Genomic DNA, 21089 nt, shown 5'->3' with positions numbered 1-21089 from the left:
GGGTCTGGGAGGGAGGGTCTGCTGCTGATTGGCTGGAATGTGTCTGCTGACTGTGAGGTACAGGGTCAAAGTTTACTCAATGATGACGAATAGGGTGCGGACCGAACATTGCATATGTTCGCCCGCCGTGGCTATGTTCGCCAGGAACTATTCGCCAGCGAACTATTCGGGACATCTCTATTTGGACTGAATTCACCGGCTGCATTTGTCAGTTGACACACTTTAACCAATTAATTCTGTCCAAAGCTGGACGAAATTGATATTAATTTAAAGGAAACTTATGTTTTAGCGATGTCTGTGAAAAGAGGCCAGAAGTGTATTTAGAATTTACCTTTTAAAAAAATAAATCCAATTTTATGTATTACTCAGCCTTGTTACAATGCAGCCGCCCATCCCATGTGTTCCCTATTAAGGGTTAATAATGTATAGGGGTGTATATAAAAAATACCCCTTTCTGTCTCATTAGAGATTTTTGCCAGAGGCTCAAGGAAGCAAGGTGAATGGTTAGAGTTAGGACCCACCTAGGGGGGTCTGCCTTGATGTGGCAGGTGGGCTCAATCCTCTCATGGCCATTGGAGGTAACTAAAAGACCTCCATTTGTTTTAAAAATACATAGGGATAAAGGAGAGAGCGCAAGTAACATGTTTTTCTTTGGTTTTTACTATGTATTGGGGCTGATGTGTACTGTAGTCATTGCAGCCGCCCAGTAGTGATGGGAGTTGAGCGCAGCATTTATATTCTTAGAGGGCCTGTGAGGGAGCCCTATCCTTTAGGTGTGCTGCCTTTAAGTTTTTAAGAGCTGATCCTTCTGTACACTTTTCATGATCTGTGGTAGCCCATTGTATATCATGATGCACTCTTATCACCTCCTCTTGTTGTTTGAAAGTTGAGGTACTTTTAAATATTCAAAAGTTCCTCCGTTCCCAATATAAACAAGAGGGATAACAATTTAGAAACATGGTCTTGGAAATTCAATGGTCCTCTTTTTGTGATATGGGAATGAGGGGCTAGATTTTTAATTCCGGTTAGAGACATTGGGCACCCTAAAGGTATTTAGGACTAAGTGGACTTTGTAAACCCCTGGGCTTGCAATTATTTGGTTAGAGGACTGGGGATCATCCTAGTCCTATTATAAATATTAAATAACTCCCTATTCCTATTTCACTTCTGTGGAAAATTTGTAAGGGTACTGCTACATACCCCTATTCATTTTACCCTTAACTGGGTGACAGAAGGGGTGCAGAGGTAGTTAAACTCTTCTGTCAATCCTTCCCACACAGAGGATGAAGAAAGAGGTGGCTTTAGACTAAGGAATAGCCTCAAATTAGCCAAAGCAAAGAGTTTTTGAAGAATATTGCACATGAACAGAGTCTCCCTTAGTCAAAATTGTAATAAGAGTGCCAAGAGGACATCAGCTACATCTCACTGAAAAGTCAAAATGGAGTCTGAGCAGATTATCTATGGTTGTTATATTGTTTATGCAGAGAGAAACTACTGATATTTCTTTTCTGGACTGCTATTGTGTCCATCTGATATGTAACAGATGTTGTCTGTTCCTATAAACATATCCCATAAACTGCTACAGGGAGTGGGTTTATGAGATACATTCAGCTCCCATTTAAAACAAGATGAAAGCTAGGATGCCACCTACAGGTACTTTTTATTTAAAAGTACCCCCCACCCCCCACCGACTACTAGGGACTTCTTTACCCCCAGCAGCGATGTCACAGTCGGGGGTCTTTGTCCACAGACAGTGACATTGATGCTTTAAGCGAGTTCACTTCAAGATACTGAAAACCCTTGGAATTTTATTTTTATTTTTATTTTTATTTTAATTTTCTATTATTTTTTTTGCATATTGTTAAGTGCATTATCTGTATAAAGATTTAAAATTAATTATACTTTGGAGTGTTTTCTGGAAAATGGTGCATTAATAAACTTACAAGTCAAATAGATAAAAAGATAGAATAAACACATTACTAGATTGCCTCTGCTGTCACTACTCCATTTATCATTTTAGTCAGCTCCACAGATATTAATTTCTTGTCTCCTAGAATATGCAGATTAATAGAGACAAATGGGGCCTTTCTGTGAATCAGCAAGACAGCAACAAATTGTATTTACAATCAGTTTCCATGTACTGGAAAATTACAGGAAAATTATGCTATTTTTATTCTTTACTGCTTGCCTTTCTTGAGAATTGCAAATCCAACCCCCAAAAAACTCCACTGACAATAAATACTTTGAGATACTACATGTTAACTAAAGTTTGAATTGCAACTGATTGCAAGTGAATTTAACGCTGTTGAGTGAAAAAGCCATCTGTGGGAAAAATTTACAGGTAAGCGTAGGTCATTGTAGGTGACTCATGCTATCCCGGTGGTTACAATTTTAATATTGTACCAGGCAGTACCCAACACCTGTAACTGACAGTTGATGTTTTTTATGGTGGCTGCCTTTAATATCCCTAACATAAGAGTTGTGCAATGCAGGAGGATTTGCTAAAATATTAGTATACAGGTGTAACAGACTGCTATATTTTACTGTTTTTACTGTATGTTTTGAAATATTGAACTTTGCCCTGTCTTGTGAGGAGGAGGGGCTAGGATGGCAGGAAGAAGAGGACAGGGAAGAAGCCATGTTCTCTGAGTCTGCCATAAATAAAGTGTGTTCCTACCTGTTTCAATGGTCTAGTACTGCTGGGACAGTTAGATAATAACAGGGGAAGGCTAATGCACTGCAACTACAAGAAGTTGGAGACTGTCTACTGCTCTGCTAGGAGAAGTAGAAGACTGTCATTTTATGTTCAACTCCCTGCAGATTCTGGAACTTTTTGCAGGAGTGTGAATGAGCTCTTGCGTCCTGTAAGCAGAAGGAAGAGAAAGGATTGTGCAGCTGTTCTGCTGCTGTCCTACATTCTATTGGATCTCTCTGGAAATATCTGCAGTTAAAGAAGTCACTCAAAGGTACTGTCTCCAGGGATTGCTTCCCTTATAACTGTACCTGGGTAGCACTACCTACACCTAAGGGCCCCAACGTTGTGCACAGAATTTGCCTGCAGGTACCCATGAGTTTAACTGTTCAGATGTAGTTATTAATGTTATTAAGAGAAGTTTGTTGTCTGCATTCCTGCTGCTAAAGACTCTTGTGACTGTGTTTAACATTAGCCAGGGACTGCATTGTTTTTTCTGCTGTTATATATGCATCTCTTTACCCACAATACAGTGTGTATTTCCATGTCTGTATTTATTTCATGTCTCTGAGTTATTAAGTGGAGGGTACTCATCTACTCAGTGTGGTGGGTTCCCCATAAATAGAAGTTGCACAGTGGAGGCACTGCGTCAGAACAAGATGTCCCGATCTCCCAACTATAGCAGAGGCTCAGGATCCCTGTCAGCGACAGAAAAAGGTGTAACTGCTGCTAGCTACGGCTTGTTGCCAGGAGCAGGGCAAAAAAGGGTTACAGATGGAGGCACTGCTGAGATGGATCGGGACTGTGAAATTGTAAAAATAATCCAATGTCTCAGCCCCAAAGAAGTCAGGGACTGGGCCAGGAAGAAATTAATTCCCCCAAATCAAGTTGTAGCTGTGTGTAACATGCCTCTTAACTTGGAGAGGAAATGTTTTGATGATGCCATTCGACAGATCCCAGGGTTACAGGAATTCCGCCTTATACAGACACAGAAGGATGAGAAGGCCGGACTTGCTGTTGCTCTAGTGAAGAGTCATAGGCCACTAAATAAAAAAGATTGTCCTAAGTATTTATAGTTGCCAAAGACTCAGCTCCCTGGGAGTCCTTTGATTTATGCTCAAGATGAGTCAGAAGATGAAAGTGACCCCAACGATGGGGACAGTGATCACATATTTAGTATTCCTCCTAGGAGAATAATTGACTGATTCTGAAGAAGGCAGTGATGAACACACACAACAGCGTCTGAAACTGCCCAAAAGAAGCAGGGCCCATAGGAAGCTTCCTAGTGTTCCCACAAGTCAGAAGACCGAGGAGAGCCTCTCCCTAACCAAAGTCTTAACTCAGTTATCTAAAAGTGTGGTCCAAGCATCTAATGAGCATAATTACATGAGACTTAAAGCTTTCTCTGGAGTTATGCCAGTGCCAACCGGGGAAGAAGGATTTGCTCTGTGGAGAAGAAATGTAACCCAGGCACTAAAAGAGTGGACCTGCACTGAAGAGTCCAAGCGACTGAGGTTGACTGAGGAGATCTTCTGCACTAGAATTAATAAAGTGTCACGCTTCCCGAATTCTCCTGCTGACGATCTTTTAAAGGTGTTAGACCATACATATGGTGAGGAAAGTGAAGAGGAAGAGCTCCGGTTACAATATGCTGCCACGGTTCAACAGGAGAAGGAATCCCTCACTTCCTATCTCATTAGATTAGAGTTAATGCTAGGAAAGTTGTTTGAGAAAAATGTTATCACATCAGATACGTTTGATGAATATAGAAGGAGACAAGTTCTAAGAGGAACTCTACCAAATGATCCTGTAGCTACAGCTTTGGTCAACCTTCTACGTGCTAAGGGGTTGTTGGATTATGCTGAAACAATGAAAGAAGCCAAAATAATACATAAACAATTTGACCATATCCTAAAGCATCATGGTGGCATAAAGAAATTATCATCACCTGAAAATCCTACAGCACCTAAAACTAACTTACCAACAGCCATATTTAACAGGGAAGAGACAAGGGAACAAACTCTAAACTCTAAAAAAAGGTCTTAGATCTCTCCTCAGCTAGGGAAGAAAGGAGAATTTTAATGTTTTAGCTGCGGGAAAGCAGGACATGCTGCAAGCAAATGTCCCTTGAAGAATTCTCATATTTCAGAGGGCTTAGTTGTTGATCCAGGCCCTAAATGTGGCAGACCCTGGAAGAAGAAGCGGTTTTGGAAAGGAAGAAAGAAGTTCTCTGATGACAACTTGGCTGGAAATTCTAGAGTAGGACCAAAATCCCTCGTATCTCTTGTGATTGAAGGCATCCATGCATCTGCCCTCCTAGACACTGGGTTCTCAGAATTACCCCGTTGAGGGAGTTATTAAAGTACAGATTGTGATCCCTCAATTGGACACTGGGAAAGAATGCCCTATGAATGTGGACGCTTTAGTGTGCCCAAGTCTAAATCGTCCCGGAGTTCCCATCACATTGGGGACTAATACTCAGGTGGTGAGAAATGTGTTTCGAGGTTACTTGAAAGAAATGGACAATGCCTGCTTAAACAAATTGAATGAACTAGAACCAGCTCTGAGGCCAGAATGTCACAGACTAGCCCTTGAAGCCGGAACAGGTCAGTTCCATTATTGGGGGCCAACGCCTGTTGACCTTCAACCAGGGGAAATGAAATCCATTACTGCTGTTGCAGTTTTACAGGAAGGAATGCTATCAGGAGAGTGTCAGTTTTGCCTAGAGTCTCTTCCTGAACAGGATTCAACTAAAGGCTGGACTATCATGCCCGAGGTAAAAGATTGGCGAAGTAAGAAAATTGACGTGTTTGCAGTAACCATTCACAATCGATCGCCAATTGATTTACGCATAGAACATTGCCAGAAGCTTGGAGTGATCCATCTCTTGGAAGAAGTAAAGCCCATTTCATCCTTGCCAGTTGGATTGAACCACGATTCTGTTCAAGAGTTGAAATTTGATTTAGAAGGCACCAGACTACCTGCAGAATGGAAAGATAGATTACAAAAGGCCCTTCAGGCTAGAGTAGACATTTTCTCTAAAGGGGATATGGATGTAGGCTGTGCCAAGAGTGCTCAGCATGCCATTCGGCTAAATGATTCTACCCCATTTAGAGAGATCTCGAAGGATAGCTCCTCGAGACATTGAAGATGTAAGGGATATCCTTCATGAGATGGAGGAAGCAGGAATTATTCAAGAATCAAGAAGCCCATATGCATCACCTATAGTGTTGGTCAGAAAGAAAAACGGGTCAGTACATCTTTGTGTTGATTACCGTACACTGAACAAGAGAACTATTCCTGATCAATATACTTTGCCAAGAATAGAAGATCTATTGAATGCCTTGAATGGCAGCCGGTGGTTCAGTGTCTTGGATCTTCTCTCTGGATACTATCAAGTCCATATGAAGAAAGAGGATCAAGAAAAAACTGCTTTTATTTGCCCTTTAGGATTCTTCCAATTTACTCGCATACCTCAAGGTGTTACCGGAGACCCTGCAACCTTCCAGCGATTAATGGAGAAGACTCTAGGAGATATGAGCCCTAGGGAATGTCTAGTTTATTTGGACAATGTAATTGTATTTGGAAGAACCCCTGAAGAGCATGAGAAACGTCTGTTAAAGGTAATAGATCGTCTACAAAGGGAAGGCCTGTTGTCTCTTGATAAGTGTAAATTTGCTCAGACTTCTGTAACCTATGTTGGACACATTGTATCAGCAGATGGTGTTGCCACAGACCCAGCGAAAGTAGAAGCAGTCGTCAACTGGCCTAGGCCCAACAACGTTGAAGAATTGCGTTCTTTCTTGGGATTTTGCGGCTACTACTGTCGTTTTGTAGAAGGCTATTCAAAGATAGCCATGACCTCCTGAAAGGGGACCCTAGGAAGGCTCAGACCAGCCACTCTAAGGAACCTATAGGGGAGAAATGGACTTCAAATTGTGAAGAAGCTTTCCAACTGCTCAAGAGAAAGATGACTGAAGCACCTGTGTTAGCTTATGCTGATCCCAATATGCCATATATTCTCCATGTAGATGCAAGTTTGGAAGGACTAGGAGGGGTTCTCCATCAGGCATACCCTGAAGGCCTGAGGCCAGTTGCATATATTAGTCGGAGTCTTACTGGAAGTGAAAAGAATTACCCAGTACACAAGTTGGAGTTTCTTGCTCTGAATTGGGCTATTGTGGACAAGTTGCATGATTATTTGTATGGTGCTAAGTTTGAAGTGAGGAAGGACAATAACCCTCTTACCTACATCCAGGGCCGGCCTTAGGCAAATAGGCGCCCTGTGCAAAAAGTCTTCATGGCGCCCCCCCCACCAGCCACCAAGTTGCCTGAATACAGTAACACACACAGGCACCAGGGACGTGTATATCGGAGGCAAACAAGGCATCTGCCTTAGGTGGCACTTTGCAGGGGGTGGCAAAAAAAGCCTCCCCCAAACCCCCAGGCAGATCCCTTGCTTGCCTCACGTCCTGGGGGGCTCAAGAGCTGGCCGGCTGGCCATGTTTGAGCCCACCCCCCCGAGGCTGGCAGCGGGCAGCGAAGGAGCATACTCACCTGAGCTCTTCCTGCTCAGCTCCCTCTGCGCCGCTTAATGAAGCCGGGAGCCGGAATATTACGTCAGTCCGGCTACCGGCATCACTAAGAGCCGCCTACTCAGTCTGTGCGCCCCCTGCCTGCCCGCCCAGCAGCCACACTGGACTGCAGGTAAGAAATCCACTCCAGCTCTCCCATGGAGGCTGGGTGGATTTAAAATAAAATTAAAAAAATATTAGTTTGTGAGTGTTAATGGAAATGTCTGTGTGTGTGTGTCTGTGAGTGTGTATGTCTAAGTGAATGTGTGTGTGTGTCTGTAAGTGAATGTGTGCGTGTGTGTGTGTGTAAGTGTTTATGTGTGTGTCTGTGAGTGAATGTGTGTGTCATTCAGTGAGGGTGTATGTGTCAGTGAGTGAGTGTGTATGTGTCGGTCAGTGGGGGCGTGCGTCTTTCAGTGAGTGCATGCGTCTGTCAGTGAGAGTGTGCATCTGTCAGTGTGTGTCCAAGTAATAGTGTGTGTGTGTGTATGTCATTGTTTGTCAGTGTATATGAGAGTGTGTGTCTGTCAGTGAGTGTTCGTCTGTCAGTGAGTGTGCGTCTGTCAGTGAGTGTGCGTCTGTCAGTGAGTGAGCGTCTGTCAGTCAAAGTGCGGCCTTGACAGGAAGGGGTGGGGGAAATTTAAACTTGGTTACAGGCATGTACACACACACACACACACACTCAGTTAAAGGCAGTCACACATACAGGCACAGGCACACACAATGGCACAGTTACAGCGACACACACAATTAGAGTCACACACAGACAGTCACACACACAGACAGACAGTTATACACACACACAGGCAGTCACACACACACACAGGCAGTCACACACGCAGGCAGTCACACACGCAGGCAGTAACACACGCAGGCAGTCACACACGGACAGACAGTTAGACAGGCAGTCACACACACAGGCAGTCACACACACACAGGCAGTCACACACAGTCACACACACAGGCAGTCACACACAGTCACACACACACAGGCAGTCACACACACAGACAGGCAGTCACACACACACACACAGACAGACAGTCACACACAGGCAGTCAGGCAGACAGACAGTCACACACACACAGTCACACAGCCACATGGGACATGTGGGGGGGGGCTATAGGGACACATGGGGGCTATAATGGGACACATGGGGGCTGAGGAGGGGGCTATAGGGACACATGGGGCTATAAGGACATATGAAGGGCTGGGAGGGGGTACAGGGACACATGGAGGGCTGGAAGGGGGGTATAGGAGCATATGAAGGGCTGGGAGGGGGGAATAGTGGGACACATAGAGGGCTGGAAAAGAGGGCTAACAGGCAATCAGTCACACTTACCTCTATCCAGTGGATGCAGCTGGCTGATGGGGAAGCAGGGACTCCTTCCCTCTTCCTGTGCAGCAGGGGCTTCGGGCGGTAGCCCCGCCTCTGCTTCGCGATAAGCTCCGCCCCCGCAGCTCGGTAAGCCCCGCCCCCTTTGCCGCGATTTTTTTTTTTTTTTAAATAGACCCTGACACCGGCCATGTGCGGGCTGTGTCGGCTGTCAGGGCGCCCCCTGCTCAATGGCGCCCTGTGCGGCCGCACAGCTCGCACACCCCTAAGGCCGGCCCTGCCTACATCTTAACCACAGCTAAGTTGGATGCCACAGGACACTGGTGGCTAGCAGCACTAACCAACTATGATTTCTCTTTAAAATACAAGCCAGGTCCTAAAAATGTGGGGGCAGATGCTCTTTCTAGGAGGCCTGGATTGCCTATTACCAACGAAGATGGGGAGTGGGTTGAGATTCCAGGCCCAGGAGTCAGAGCCCTATGTCAGACTTCTATTGTGGAAGATGGACGGGTCAATCTTTCTGAGTTAAGATGTATTAATTCTCTTAGTTGTTCCCCCCAGGCAATTCCTGAAGCCATGTGTCTTCCAATTACTATCCCTGAATGGTATGTTATCAGCTTAGATGAGAAAAAACAGGCTCAAGCTCAAGACTGGCCCTACATGAGAGAATCTGTGGAGATGTATTGCCAAAGGTGCAGAAGATGCATCCAGCGGAAGACTTTACCTACCCGCGCTGCCCTCATGGGTCACCTAACGAGTTCTGGCCCTATGTACTTAGTGTGTATGGACTTCCTATGCATTGAACCTAACTCTACTGGTAAGAGCAACGTGTAGGTGATTACAGATTATTTTACTCAATATGCTCAAGCCTAAGCTACCAAGGATCAGAAGGTAGCTACAGTTGCTAAAGTGTTGTGGCAGAAATTCTTTACCCATTATGGGTTTCCTAAACGATTACATTCTGACCAAGGTCGAGATTTTGAAAGCAGAATAATTAAAGAAATGCTGAGACTGTTACAAATTGAGAAAACTAGGACGACTCCATATCATCCTGAAGGAGATGCTCTTCCGGAGAGATTCAATCGAACTCTGTTGGATATGTTAGGCACTCTTAAAGAGAAGAGGAATTGGAGTCAACATGTAGAAACTCTGGTCCATGCTTATAATTGTACCAGACATGAATCCACTGGGTTTTCCCCTTATTTTCTGATGTTTGACCCATATATTTGACCCTGTAACTTTCAAAAACGCTATAAAACCTGTACATGGGGGGTACTGTTATACTCAGGAGACTTTGCTGAACACAAATATTAGTGTTTCAAAACTGGAAAATGTATCACAACAATTATATCATCAGTAAAAGTGCTGTTTGTGTGTGAAAAATGCAAAAAAAGTAACTTTCACTGACAATATCATCACTGTGATATGTTTTACTGTTTTGAATCACTAATATTTGTGTTCAGCAAAGTCTCCCGAGTAAAACAGTACCCCCCATGTACAGGTTTTAGGGTGTCGTAGAACGTTACAGGGTAAAATACAGAATTAAATTCTCTGGACTTTCGGCCTGGGTTGGCAGGCAGGTCCCTTAAATTGCAATCAATAAAATAACTTAATTATGTAAAAATATTACATAAATACACACGTAGAATTTAAATATATATGCATATTTATATATTTGAAGTCTACGTGTATATTTATATAATTATTTATGTAATTTTGTATATGGACATATGAATAGTTCGTATTCTTTTTATTTATTTATATATACATAGATATATATACAATTTCATTCTAAGTGTATTTTGATATAAATATATATATATTAATATCAAAATACATTTAGAATAAAATTTCGTATAGATATATAATTTTTTTTAAATTTTTATTATTATTTTTACATGTTTAATTTAATTTAAATTACTTTTTATTTGTATTTTATAATAATATATATATACAATATATATAGTTATTATATGTTTTAAGGCCGTAAGGCCTGTATTTGTGGGAGGAGTTGGGCGATCACATGGCCACAGGGGTCCTAATCCGCCATGGGGAGACTGTCTGGGCTGCAGGCATTCTCCCCACAACGGGAGCACCGCCGATCGCCGCCGGGGGAACGACGGCGATCGGGTAAGTACATCTTAAATTTAGGACGGTTCAGGACCGTCGTCGGTCGGCAATGGAAAAATGCCGATGACGGTCCTGAACCGTCCTGCGTCCTTAAGGGGTTAACATTAGCCAGGGACTGCATTGTTATTTCTGCTGTTATATGTGTATCTCTTTACCCACAATACAGTGTGTATTTCCATGTCTGTATTTATTTCATGTCTCTGAGTTATTAAGTGGAGGGTACTCATCTACTCAGTGGGGTGGGTTCCCCATAAATAGAAGTTGCACTGAGTGGAGGCACTGCGTCAGAACAAGATGTCCCGATCTCCCAACTATAGCGGAGGCTCAGGATCCCTGTCAGCGACAGAAAAAGGTGTAACTGCTGCTAGCTACGGCTTGTTGCCAGGAGAAGGGCAAAAAAGGGTTACACAGGTAAGGCAATATGAAATATCTTTTAAAAAACAGCATTGAAGGTGGGGTCATACAACTCCCTTATACTATTAAGGGGGTCATATTTTTCACTTTTCAAAGAGGTGGCGGTTTGGCAAATATTTCACATTTTTAAAATCCAGTTTAGATTTAAAGAATGGGGCCGGAATTTTAGTTGACCGGCAATGTTCACTGTTGCTGAAATACACATTCATACTTGTTTGAAGTCTGCTCTGAAAGTCCTTTCAAGTCTGATTTCCCTGTACAGGGTCATAGCAGTGGATGGTTTGTCCCCTTCCATATGGGGCCATTTGGCTTGAGTGAATTACCCTGTGTGAATATCCAAGATTCACCCCCAGAATTCCCTTAAATTGCTTTATTTTGTTTCATGAAAATGAATGAAGATAAAAAATAATCTGGTCCTTTTGGATTTGCTTTAAATATGTTACCATATTTTGTTCAGTTTATTCCACATTGCCAAAAAGAATGAACAAAAAGCTTGTTATACAGAACTGAATACATTTTTGAGTTTTTCAGAGAGAAAAAAACCCTGTTTTTTCAATTATATATAAAACATCTCATATAGCGTTGTGCCCTTATATAATACCCTTGCAATTCATTTTCATTGTTCATTTTCAAGCTGACCTAAATTATTCTTTAACACATATCTATCTGTCCTTTTCCTTATCATACACTCTTACCAGTATCTGTGATAAGCGTAATTTTTCCACCTGCTGCTTTATGTAAAATCACTGCATCAAAGCCATTCTAGAGGAAACATTCACCTACAGGCTATGACATGTTTAAATATCGCTTTGAAGTTTATACAAGTGCAAACGTTCTTTTTATTGAGGCAATTAACTCAGCTACCACTGCCATGTTTTAGAAGTAGACTTGTGCACAGCGAGAAAATTCGGCTTAGCCAAATCAATATTAAAAAAAAAAAAGAAACATTTTCGGGACACCTGAATGTCAGTTTGACTTGGAAGCAAGATTCTGATTCGACAATCAAATCAGAAGAACAAAAAATGCGTGAAAAAAGATAATTCCAGTGCTGCAAAGTACTATATATACGTAATTAATATTATGTATATATTTAGCCATATACTAAGAGTATTTGGTCCACAGATCAAGTAACCAATAGAGGGAAAAAACAGGTGGAGTTAAAAAAATATATTTATACATTATATATTTATTAAATATATAATATATAAATATATATGTATTCACTGATTCTTCTTTTTTTCCTCTATTACTTTATTCTTTTGACCTGTGAATAAAATCAACATTTAGTGACTTTTTCCTAGCTATAAATGATCTTTTTTTTTCCATGAGTCATCTCTATTTATGCCACCATGGGCAGAATTCAGAATCACAGCTCCTAACTGAACATGTACAGCATTGCACGGTTTGGTTGGTCTGTGACTCGGGTACATTTCGTCCTTAAGTACAGGAATTTGGCCAGTTACCCAAATTCACCTGAATTGCAATTCAATGAGATAAAATAAATCTATTTAGAAAGTAAATGAGCAACAGATCCAAATTAACAATTCAGTTATTTAATTAACAACTGAATCAGTTGTGCGTATCATTCCGCAGGGTTGGTCTCTTGTCCCTGGGCTACTTAAATTTGCTCCACGAGGTACCAACCCCTGCCCAACCATTCGGGCGATCCAGCCAGGGCAGTTTTACACAATTGGTGTAGTTTTTTGGCCGCATGGATTGGGATCTCTTCGGTCATTTCCCCCACTTTCAAAACGCTCACTTTCAATTCACACAGATGCAGCAGCACACACAGGGTTCGCAGCCTTTTTTCGGCAACCACTCGTTAGGGACGCCTGGCCCACTGAGTCGGATGCCTTGCCGGCCTTTGGAGAGACCTCTACTTTGTTGGAGATCTACCCTTTCGTGGTGGCCTTCCTTACTCTGGGTCATCTTTGGACCGGCAAGGCAGTTGAATGCTGCTCTGACGACTCCGCAGCCTGCGATTTCAATAGCAAGGGCGGTCATACTTACCGCCACTGTGGCTGATTTGCAGGCTGATTTGGCAGGCAGCAACCCTTCAGCTCTTTCTGGTCTACATTTACATTCCTGGTGTCCACTACACAGCCGCTGACACTCTCGCACGCTCTAATTTTAAGGTCTTCTTTCAGGCACTCCCTAGCAAACAATTACACCACGTACAGGTGTGCACGCTTCACGCAGTTTCACGACTACTCTATCACTCACGCCAGGGCTTTGTATATTGTACATGTCACAATTAGAGTTTGCTTGAATCAAGACTTTTGCAGTTAAATATGGTTATTTTTTGCCTCTTTCTCCAAACCTACAAATCAAGCATCTTAATTAAACCTCCTATGCTGTCACTCTGCTTTATGTCTCCAAGGTCAACCACACACTATCAGTCCTAATCCATTACTTCACGTCTAAACCTTCCTTTTAGGTGGAGCTGCATCATGGCTTCCTTCGCTGGCCTCTCTGTCACAAAGTGCTGCTTCAGCGGTTCCAAGCTATTACACCCCAGTCCACATCACTAAGTGTCGGGGCCACGGGCAATCCTCAGCGCAGTTACATATATACCTCAGAGTAAAAGCTTCTCACAAGCTTTCAGTACCCAAAGCTGTATAAACTTGCATAAAGTGTGATTTCTTTGAATCTTCTTTTGCCCTCTTTTACAGGCCTACTCGTATGTTGGTTTCGGCACACCTCAACCAACTTTGCTTCTCCTTCTACATTCTATTACGTATTAGATAAATTCCGAGCGCAAGTTGGAAGGCCATTTGGCCTGAATTTGTGGGAGGAGTTATGATCCTTTATCCTATATAAACCCTACCCCCCCTACTTACCTTCATCGTGCAAGCTGTTTGTCCCCACCCACCTACACCCATCTATATTAACAATTCACCTTTGTGGGCCCTCTTTTACAGGCCTACTTGTATGTTGGTTTCGGCACAGCTCAACCAACTTTGCTTCTCCTTCTACATTCCATTACGTATTAGATAAATTCCGAGCACAGTATATATATATATATACACCTATATTTAAATAAAAATAATTTAAACAAATTATATGCATATATATATATATATATACATATAAATATATATATATATATATATATATATACACACACACACGTATATATATATATATATATATATATATATATATATATATATATATATATAATAATTCTACGTATATATTTATGTAATATTTTTACATAATTAGGTCATTTTATTAATTACAATTTGTGGGACAATTTGTGGTACCTGCCTGACAACCCAGGCCGAAAGTCCAGAAATTTAATTTGCTAGCACTATATTTAACCCTGTAACTTTTCAAGACACCATAACACCTGTACATGGGGGGTACTGTTTTACTCGGAAGACTTCGCTGAACACAAATATTAGTGTTTCAAAACAGTAAAATGTATTACAACGATGATATCTTCAGTGAAAGTGAAATTTTTTGCATTTTTCACACACATATGGCACTTACATGGATGATATAATTGTTGTGATACGTTTTACTGTTTTGAAACACTAATATTTGTGTTCAGCAAAGTCTCCCGAGTATAACAGTGCCCCTCATTTACATGTTTTATGGTGTTTTCAAAAGTTACAGAGTCAAATATAAGGCTTGCATTTCAGTTTTTTTACATTGAAATTCACCAGATTGGTTACGTTGCATTTGAGACCGTATGGTAGCCCAGGAATGAAAATTACCCCCATGATGGCATACCATTTGCAATAGTAGACAACCCAAGGTATTGCAAATGGGGTATGTCCAGTCTTTTTTAGTAGCCACTTAATCACAAACACTGGCCAAAATTTGCATTCAAATTAGTTTTTTTTGCATTTTTCACACACAAACAAATAATAACACTAACTTTGGTCAGTGTTTGACCAAGTGGCTACTAAAAAAGACTGGACATACCCCATTTGCAATACCTTGGGTTGTCGACTTTTGCAAATAGTATGCCATCATGGGGGTAATTCTCATTCTTGGGCTACCATATGGTCTCAAAGGCAACGTATCCAATCTAGCGAATTTCAATGTGAAGTATATATTATTTTATATTACACTGTCTTAACTTTTATTTAACTTTTTACAGGCAGCAGGGGGACTACCTGTCATTCCAGGCACTCCTCCTGCTGGCACTGCTATGGACGCTATTCCGTCCATGTAATCGTGAGGTCCTCGCAAGGACCTAGCAATCACATGGCCGAGGAGGGCCGGATCAGCAGCAGGGGGACTACCTGGGGTGCCAGGTAAGTCACCCCATCACGATCACCGACGGGGGATCGCCAGCGAGCAGGTAAGTCCCCTGGACGGCGGGGACGTACTGCCGCCCGCCAGCGTTTAGAGGAGGGTCCCCAAGGAAGGCATAGCACCACCGCCCACCGTCCTTAAAGGGTAAAGGTACTAATGTAGCAGTCACTGGCACTTAGAATTACTTTGAGCGTGAGACAGGAGATTGCCATAAAATTATTGACCCTTTTGTGTGACTAGGTTACTAATACTGGTTCTTAAAAGTTTTTTTTTGTATAAAGAAAATCTATTTTTGGGGGAAGTGTGTTGTGCAGTAAAAATAAATTTTAAAAAAGTGAATCTTGGCTATCTAAACCGATATTGTCACTCACACAAGCTTGTTAAAAATAGAATGATTAATTCTTCCCACTGTTACACTACTGTTTGTGTATCTCTTCTTGCCCCCCTGCCATTTAACACCAATTTGAAATCACTGATATACAGTCCTCAAAAAAAGTTTGTATTTGTCAACTGTTTGTACAAAGAAAATGCTTTTGTTGTTCAGTAAAAAGAAAAAAAAATATCCCAGCCACATACTGTTGAGGCTTGAGGCAACCTTTGAGCACTTTTGGGCCCAACTGGAGAAGCGTATCGCAGCAATACACTCTTTACTGCCTGAAAGTGAAAGGAAGATCAAGCGAAGAATGTGGAGACACGCTCAGGCTCGGGTCTCACAACCTAGCCGATCACAGTGACCAAAGCCTGTTTTGCATGGTGTACCTGCTGTAAGACGGCGGTTGCGGAGGAATTATGGAAGGGAGCCTCATCGCCGGTAGACAGGTACACAGCTCACTCGCTACTCACCTGGCTCTCGATCCACACGGAGTCATTACTCCTCACTTAGCCCACACCCTCGTGAAGTCCTAGACCTGAAGTATAAACATCCTGGAAGGGGTCTCCGGGAGCTCGCAACTGTGCCTGTGGTCGCTGCCCTTATTTTTTTTATTTTTTTTATTCCAAATGTTTTTATTTTGTTATAAATTCGTATTACAAAGCAGTTTGAGAAGGGTTACAGGAGATACAGAGTGCATGAGTAACATATTATAACATGGTATCAGTTAGTTTACAGAGCATGTGATGGTTTGGGCTGAAGGAGCCTGTGTAGTTTGGCTACTCAACGAGTTGATCACCGCGTTACGGCATGTGATGGTTGCACCATATTTATACTATGAACAGTGTTGCAATAATAGTTGCGTGATTCAGATCCGTCTATTTTTGTAGTAGGGTGTGGACATTTTCATGGTAGTGGGTAGTTTTGGCGTTCCATTGGGGTGTATGATTTGGGTGTTATTTTCGGGGTGGGTAAGTATATCTGGTAGGTTTCTCGTGTCACATTACTTGTCGTGTGGGGTTTACTCAGTTGAACGGTTTCCTCTGTTCTGTGTCTGGGGGGTGTGTGGTTTGTACGTTTCTGCTGGGTTGTGAGTGGGCAGGGTCGCCTGGGTGGAGGGGAGGGGGGAGGAATGAGGAATAGGGGCCTGAAGATGTGGATGGTTCCAGGGCAAACGGGGTGGTGTAGAGGGAGGTAGGGGTGGGTTAGGTAGGGTTCAGCTCAGGTTCCGGTCCAGCTCCCCCGGCTCCGACCCGGGCAGAGAGCCCCCCCTCTGCTCCTGAGGGTTGTTGGTCTCCTCCCGGCACTGTGGTAGAGGCGAGCCATTGTAGCCAGTGGTACCAGGTGTCGTGGTAGCGTTGTATGCGCGCTGCCCTTATTTACCCTCCAGCTTCCATCAAATTCCCCCCCCAAATATCAGGAATCGGATGACTCATGCTGCCTAGAGATGTACCGCTCACGATCTGGTTATTGTCCACCAGCTTGTACTTGTGTTTTATTTGCTTTAGACCTGTTGTCTTTTATCTTCTTTTAATTTTTCTTTTCAAATGTTTGCCTTCAAGAGATGACTGACACAACTGCTAATATAACACTGACATAGCTTACATGTTTATTACGTATCCCCCTTTATGCTCTCTCATGTGCACACATAGTCCTGACACTGAGCCATTGGAAATACACCAACTTGCAGGAAACCAGCAGCTGGTATAGGCCGAATTAAACCCCTGCTATCTTGTCATACTTCCCCTCGTACTTAGCCCAGTTGCATTGCTGAAACTCAATTACTCTGCCTGCCTCTACATTTTGCCCCTCAGTCTAATTTTCCTTTTCTAATATACATGTTGACTGGTTACATCCATGATAAGCATTAGTCTTAAGCTTTGTCTAAACATACTACCTAGTCTGTTCTTATTTTCTTAAAATTTGCAGATATCATAAATGTCATATACTGTATTACTGTGTCTGTTATTTTGAATGCTTACTTCAGCTATTGTGGCATTGTACGCAAACATGTTACCACATCAAAAATAAAGATCAAAAAACAAAAAAAAAACAGCTTGCAAAGCTTTACATCTTCTGGATAGCTCACATACCCACCTATCCACTGTCCAAAGAGCGCCCAGATCAGAGTTACCCTGGCCAAGTGAAAGTACTTAAAATTTCCACCAGGTCACGCCCATTCTCTGATCAAGCACATAGTTAGTCTTGAGACATTCCAGGAGCCCCCAGGATGGTAGCAACCCCAAATCCAGGGTATCCCCAGATGCCTCCTCATCTCTCTGGCATTCTCCCTAAAGAGCACTTTACTCTATCATCTGTGGGCTGAGTAACACCCGATCAAGCACCCAGGCCTTCCTTATACTATTCTACAAACTACAAACTTTTCATCAAAATACTTATGGGCTAAGAAAAAAAAATGTTGAAACAGATATACTGACCAGTGAAAATTCTGTCACCCATGTCAGAGTCTACAGGAGGTACTTAGAAGCAATTAAAATTACAAAATTAATAATCAATTACTAAGGCATCCAGTCTAATAGAAAAACCCTTTATACACATCTCCTATGGATAGTTTTAGAAAGAGACAAAGGTCTTGATTTAATATTTTTGGATACACTTTTCAAATGATTTAATGTTTTTTGATAAACCTTTGAAAATATTTACCTACACAGAAGTCATCATTGAAGTCTATAGGAATTTTTGTAGATAAATTGTTTGAAAAACTTATCCAAAAACATTAAATCAAGGCCAAAGTCAGAAAGATTGGGATATATAAATCTCAGTGTTGGCATTATATAGTTCTGGAACATTTATAATATACATCCAATTCAAGGTTTTTGGTTATGCCCTTCCATTATATTGTTAGAACTCGTGAAACAGGATTGACAAATCCTTGTAATGTGCATCGTGCCATTTATGAATTTATTATATATTTTTTTTCTGCTTTTTCCAGAAATTCCATAGCGGTACCTGTCACACAACCCTTTGCCTTACATGATCAGTAATTCCCATGCAAATTTGATTCACAGATTGTACAGACCAGAAACAATTAGTTCATCGAATAAATAACAATCCTCTTAAGGAGAGTTTTTCAATTCATTTAAGAGTTTTATTTGCCAGCTTAACCAATTAGATATGGGCACTTGTAAATATCATTTTAGAGTGACTAAAAGCCAAACAGTAATACATTAAAGGGTAAATTACTATCGTTATCTCTACATATGTGGTATAAGAATAGTAGGAATATGATTTTTGCCCTTGATTAATAGAGACTCTATGAAATCTCTGTGTATTTTTACATATTTCATTATTTTATTTTTTTCACATTAATTCATTCACTAAACCAGGAATTATGTAAAACTAACAAGAGATTTACAGATTTTATGTCAAAATAGCTGAACAAGTTGCTGACATGGAGTTTTTTTGTATCGCTCTAAATTATTATTTTTTTTACTTACTGAGGTCACTTTACGATATATTTGAGCTGCATTTTGGCATTCAGAATAAGGATATTCAGACGTTGCCATTTCAAGCATACACATTCCAAAGGCATAAACATCCACTGCTTCATCATACTTTTCTTCATACATTTCGGGTGCCATGAATTCTGGAGTCCCTGCATAATCAAAACCAGAGATTAATTACCAGATATTAATTAATTTTATTCATAAAGTGATGTCAGAAACTTTAATAGGAGATGGAAATTAAAATTATATTTTAATACGCCCCTAAAATAAACAGTATTAAAAAGAGCCATCTTGCCCACATGATCTCTTGCATCAGGAAAATAGGAATCTATGATTCATCAAGACACTATATATGCTACAAGAGTCATAAACCTTTTCTTCCCAACCTTTTTCTGAGAGAATATTTTCAATGCATGCCTACATTTTATCTTAATCAATGGCTAATGTTACAAAAAAGTATGTACAATTTTACAATACAAACCAATTAATTTAGTATCACTTTCAGTGTAGATAAGAATGTGATACTGTGATCTCATGATCACAGTAAGAGTCAGAAAAAATTGAATGTCCCTAAATTGGTTAGCAATATTAAAGTGGCTCTGTCACCCTCCCATTCCTCACCAAAAAAAGCAATTATTAGAGAAAAAAGAAATGCTCATAAAAGACTGTGTTGACATGTCACAGAAAATTCAACTCAGTCAGAAGATATCATAAGACAAAGTAGGTACTAAAGATGGAGATCCAACTGTATTTTACTTATGCTTCAAGTAGCAGGAGCTGAAAAACACATTGAGAAGATGGTTCCCCAGAGACAGGTTCAGATTAGTAAAAACTCACCCTGCTTCCCCATGGCTACTGCACTGCAAGTCACTGTCTAGGGTCTGTGCAAAATAAGTCCAGAAGGTGACAGAGCCGCTCTGATAATTCAGATGTAGGGACTATTTTGCTTTTCCTTTTAAAATAGTTGGGAACAGGAGAGTGAAGGAATGGTAAAGCTAACAATATACTTATCACAAAGTCTCTATTTCACCAAAGTCGCTATTTAACTCATGATCACTGTGAGCGCATAAAGGGCCCTTGATCAAAGAAAAATTATGTGAACAACTGCCGGAACAACTGAACAACTGCAGTGCCAGAGCTATTAATAGATTGTAGAGAGGGCCGCCTAAGGGTGCAGTTGCTCAGTAGCTCCTCTCCTGATGGTCACTTCATGTAGCATGGCTGATCTCAAGCACCTCTGTCCAGCCCAACCTATGGCACTGGTTCATGCAACAGACTTGGGGCTAAGGCACTTGGACTCCACAGAGCCGCTGAGAATACTCCCCAGGCACCTGATTGCAAAGGGCTGAGAGACAAATATGTAATTGTGACTGCATGTATATCTGTATGTCTATGTCTTTATGATACAGAACAACAAGAGAGATGGAGCAGCGCTGAACAACACAAAAGTAAGGCAGCACACGCGAATGAGGTGGGAGGGGTTTTCCTCTAAACCCCTAAAATAACTCAAAAAGTAAAACAAAAAATATACCCGTAGCGCCAATAAAGATAATATAATAAATAAAGAACAAGCAATGTTAAAAAGCAGTAAAAAAAAAACAACAAAAAAAGGTATAAATTAAAAATCCACAATACAGAAAAAAATAAGAGTACCGGATGATAAGTCCCAAAAACAGTTTGTCTTCACACTATTGTAAGGTGCTTTAATGAACAACTTCACTCAGTGACAGCATATGAAAGAGAGAGCAGTTATGTATGGCCATTTGACTGTGATCACATTGGAAATAGGTCATGGAGTCACATAAATGCATTGATATATGGATAATTCACTGACCCCTT

At 41.3% G+C, this 21089-nt stretch overlaps 1 protein-coding gene across 2 annotated transcripts in view; it reads right to left on the bottom strand.

The window, feature by feature from the left end:
• Positions 1-21089, bottom strand: part of WNK4 (WNK lysine deficient protein kinase 4) — a 353137-nt gene that overhangs the window by 164045 nt on the left and 168003 nt on the right. For both annotated transcript variants that reach the window (XM_063458916.1, XM_063458917.1), the window contains exon 4: positions 19242-19399. In XM_063458916.1, coding sequence (XP_063314986.1) covers positions 19242-19399 — 158 coding nt within the window. The remainder of the gene's footprint in view (positions 1-19241; positions 19400-21089) is intronic.

Source organism: Pelobates fuscus, chromosome 6 (assembly GCF_036172605.1).
Source record: "Pelobates fuscus isolate aPelFus1 chromosome 6, aPelFus1.pri, whole genome shotgun sequence".
Lineage (NCBI taxonomy): Eukaryota > Metazoa > Chordata > Amphibia > Anura > Pelobatidae > Pelobates > Pelobates fuscus.
This window is presented reverse-complemented; position numbering and strand designations above follow the sequence as displayed.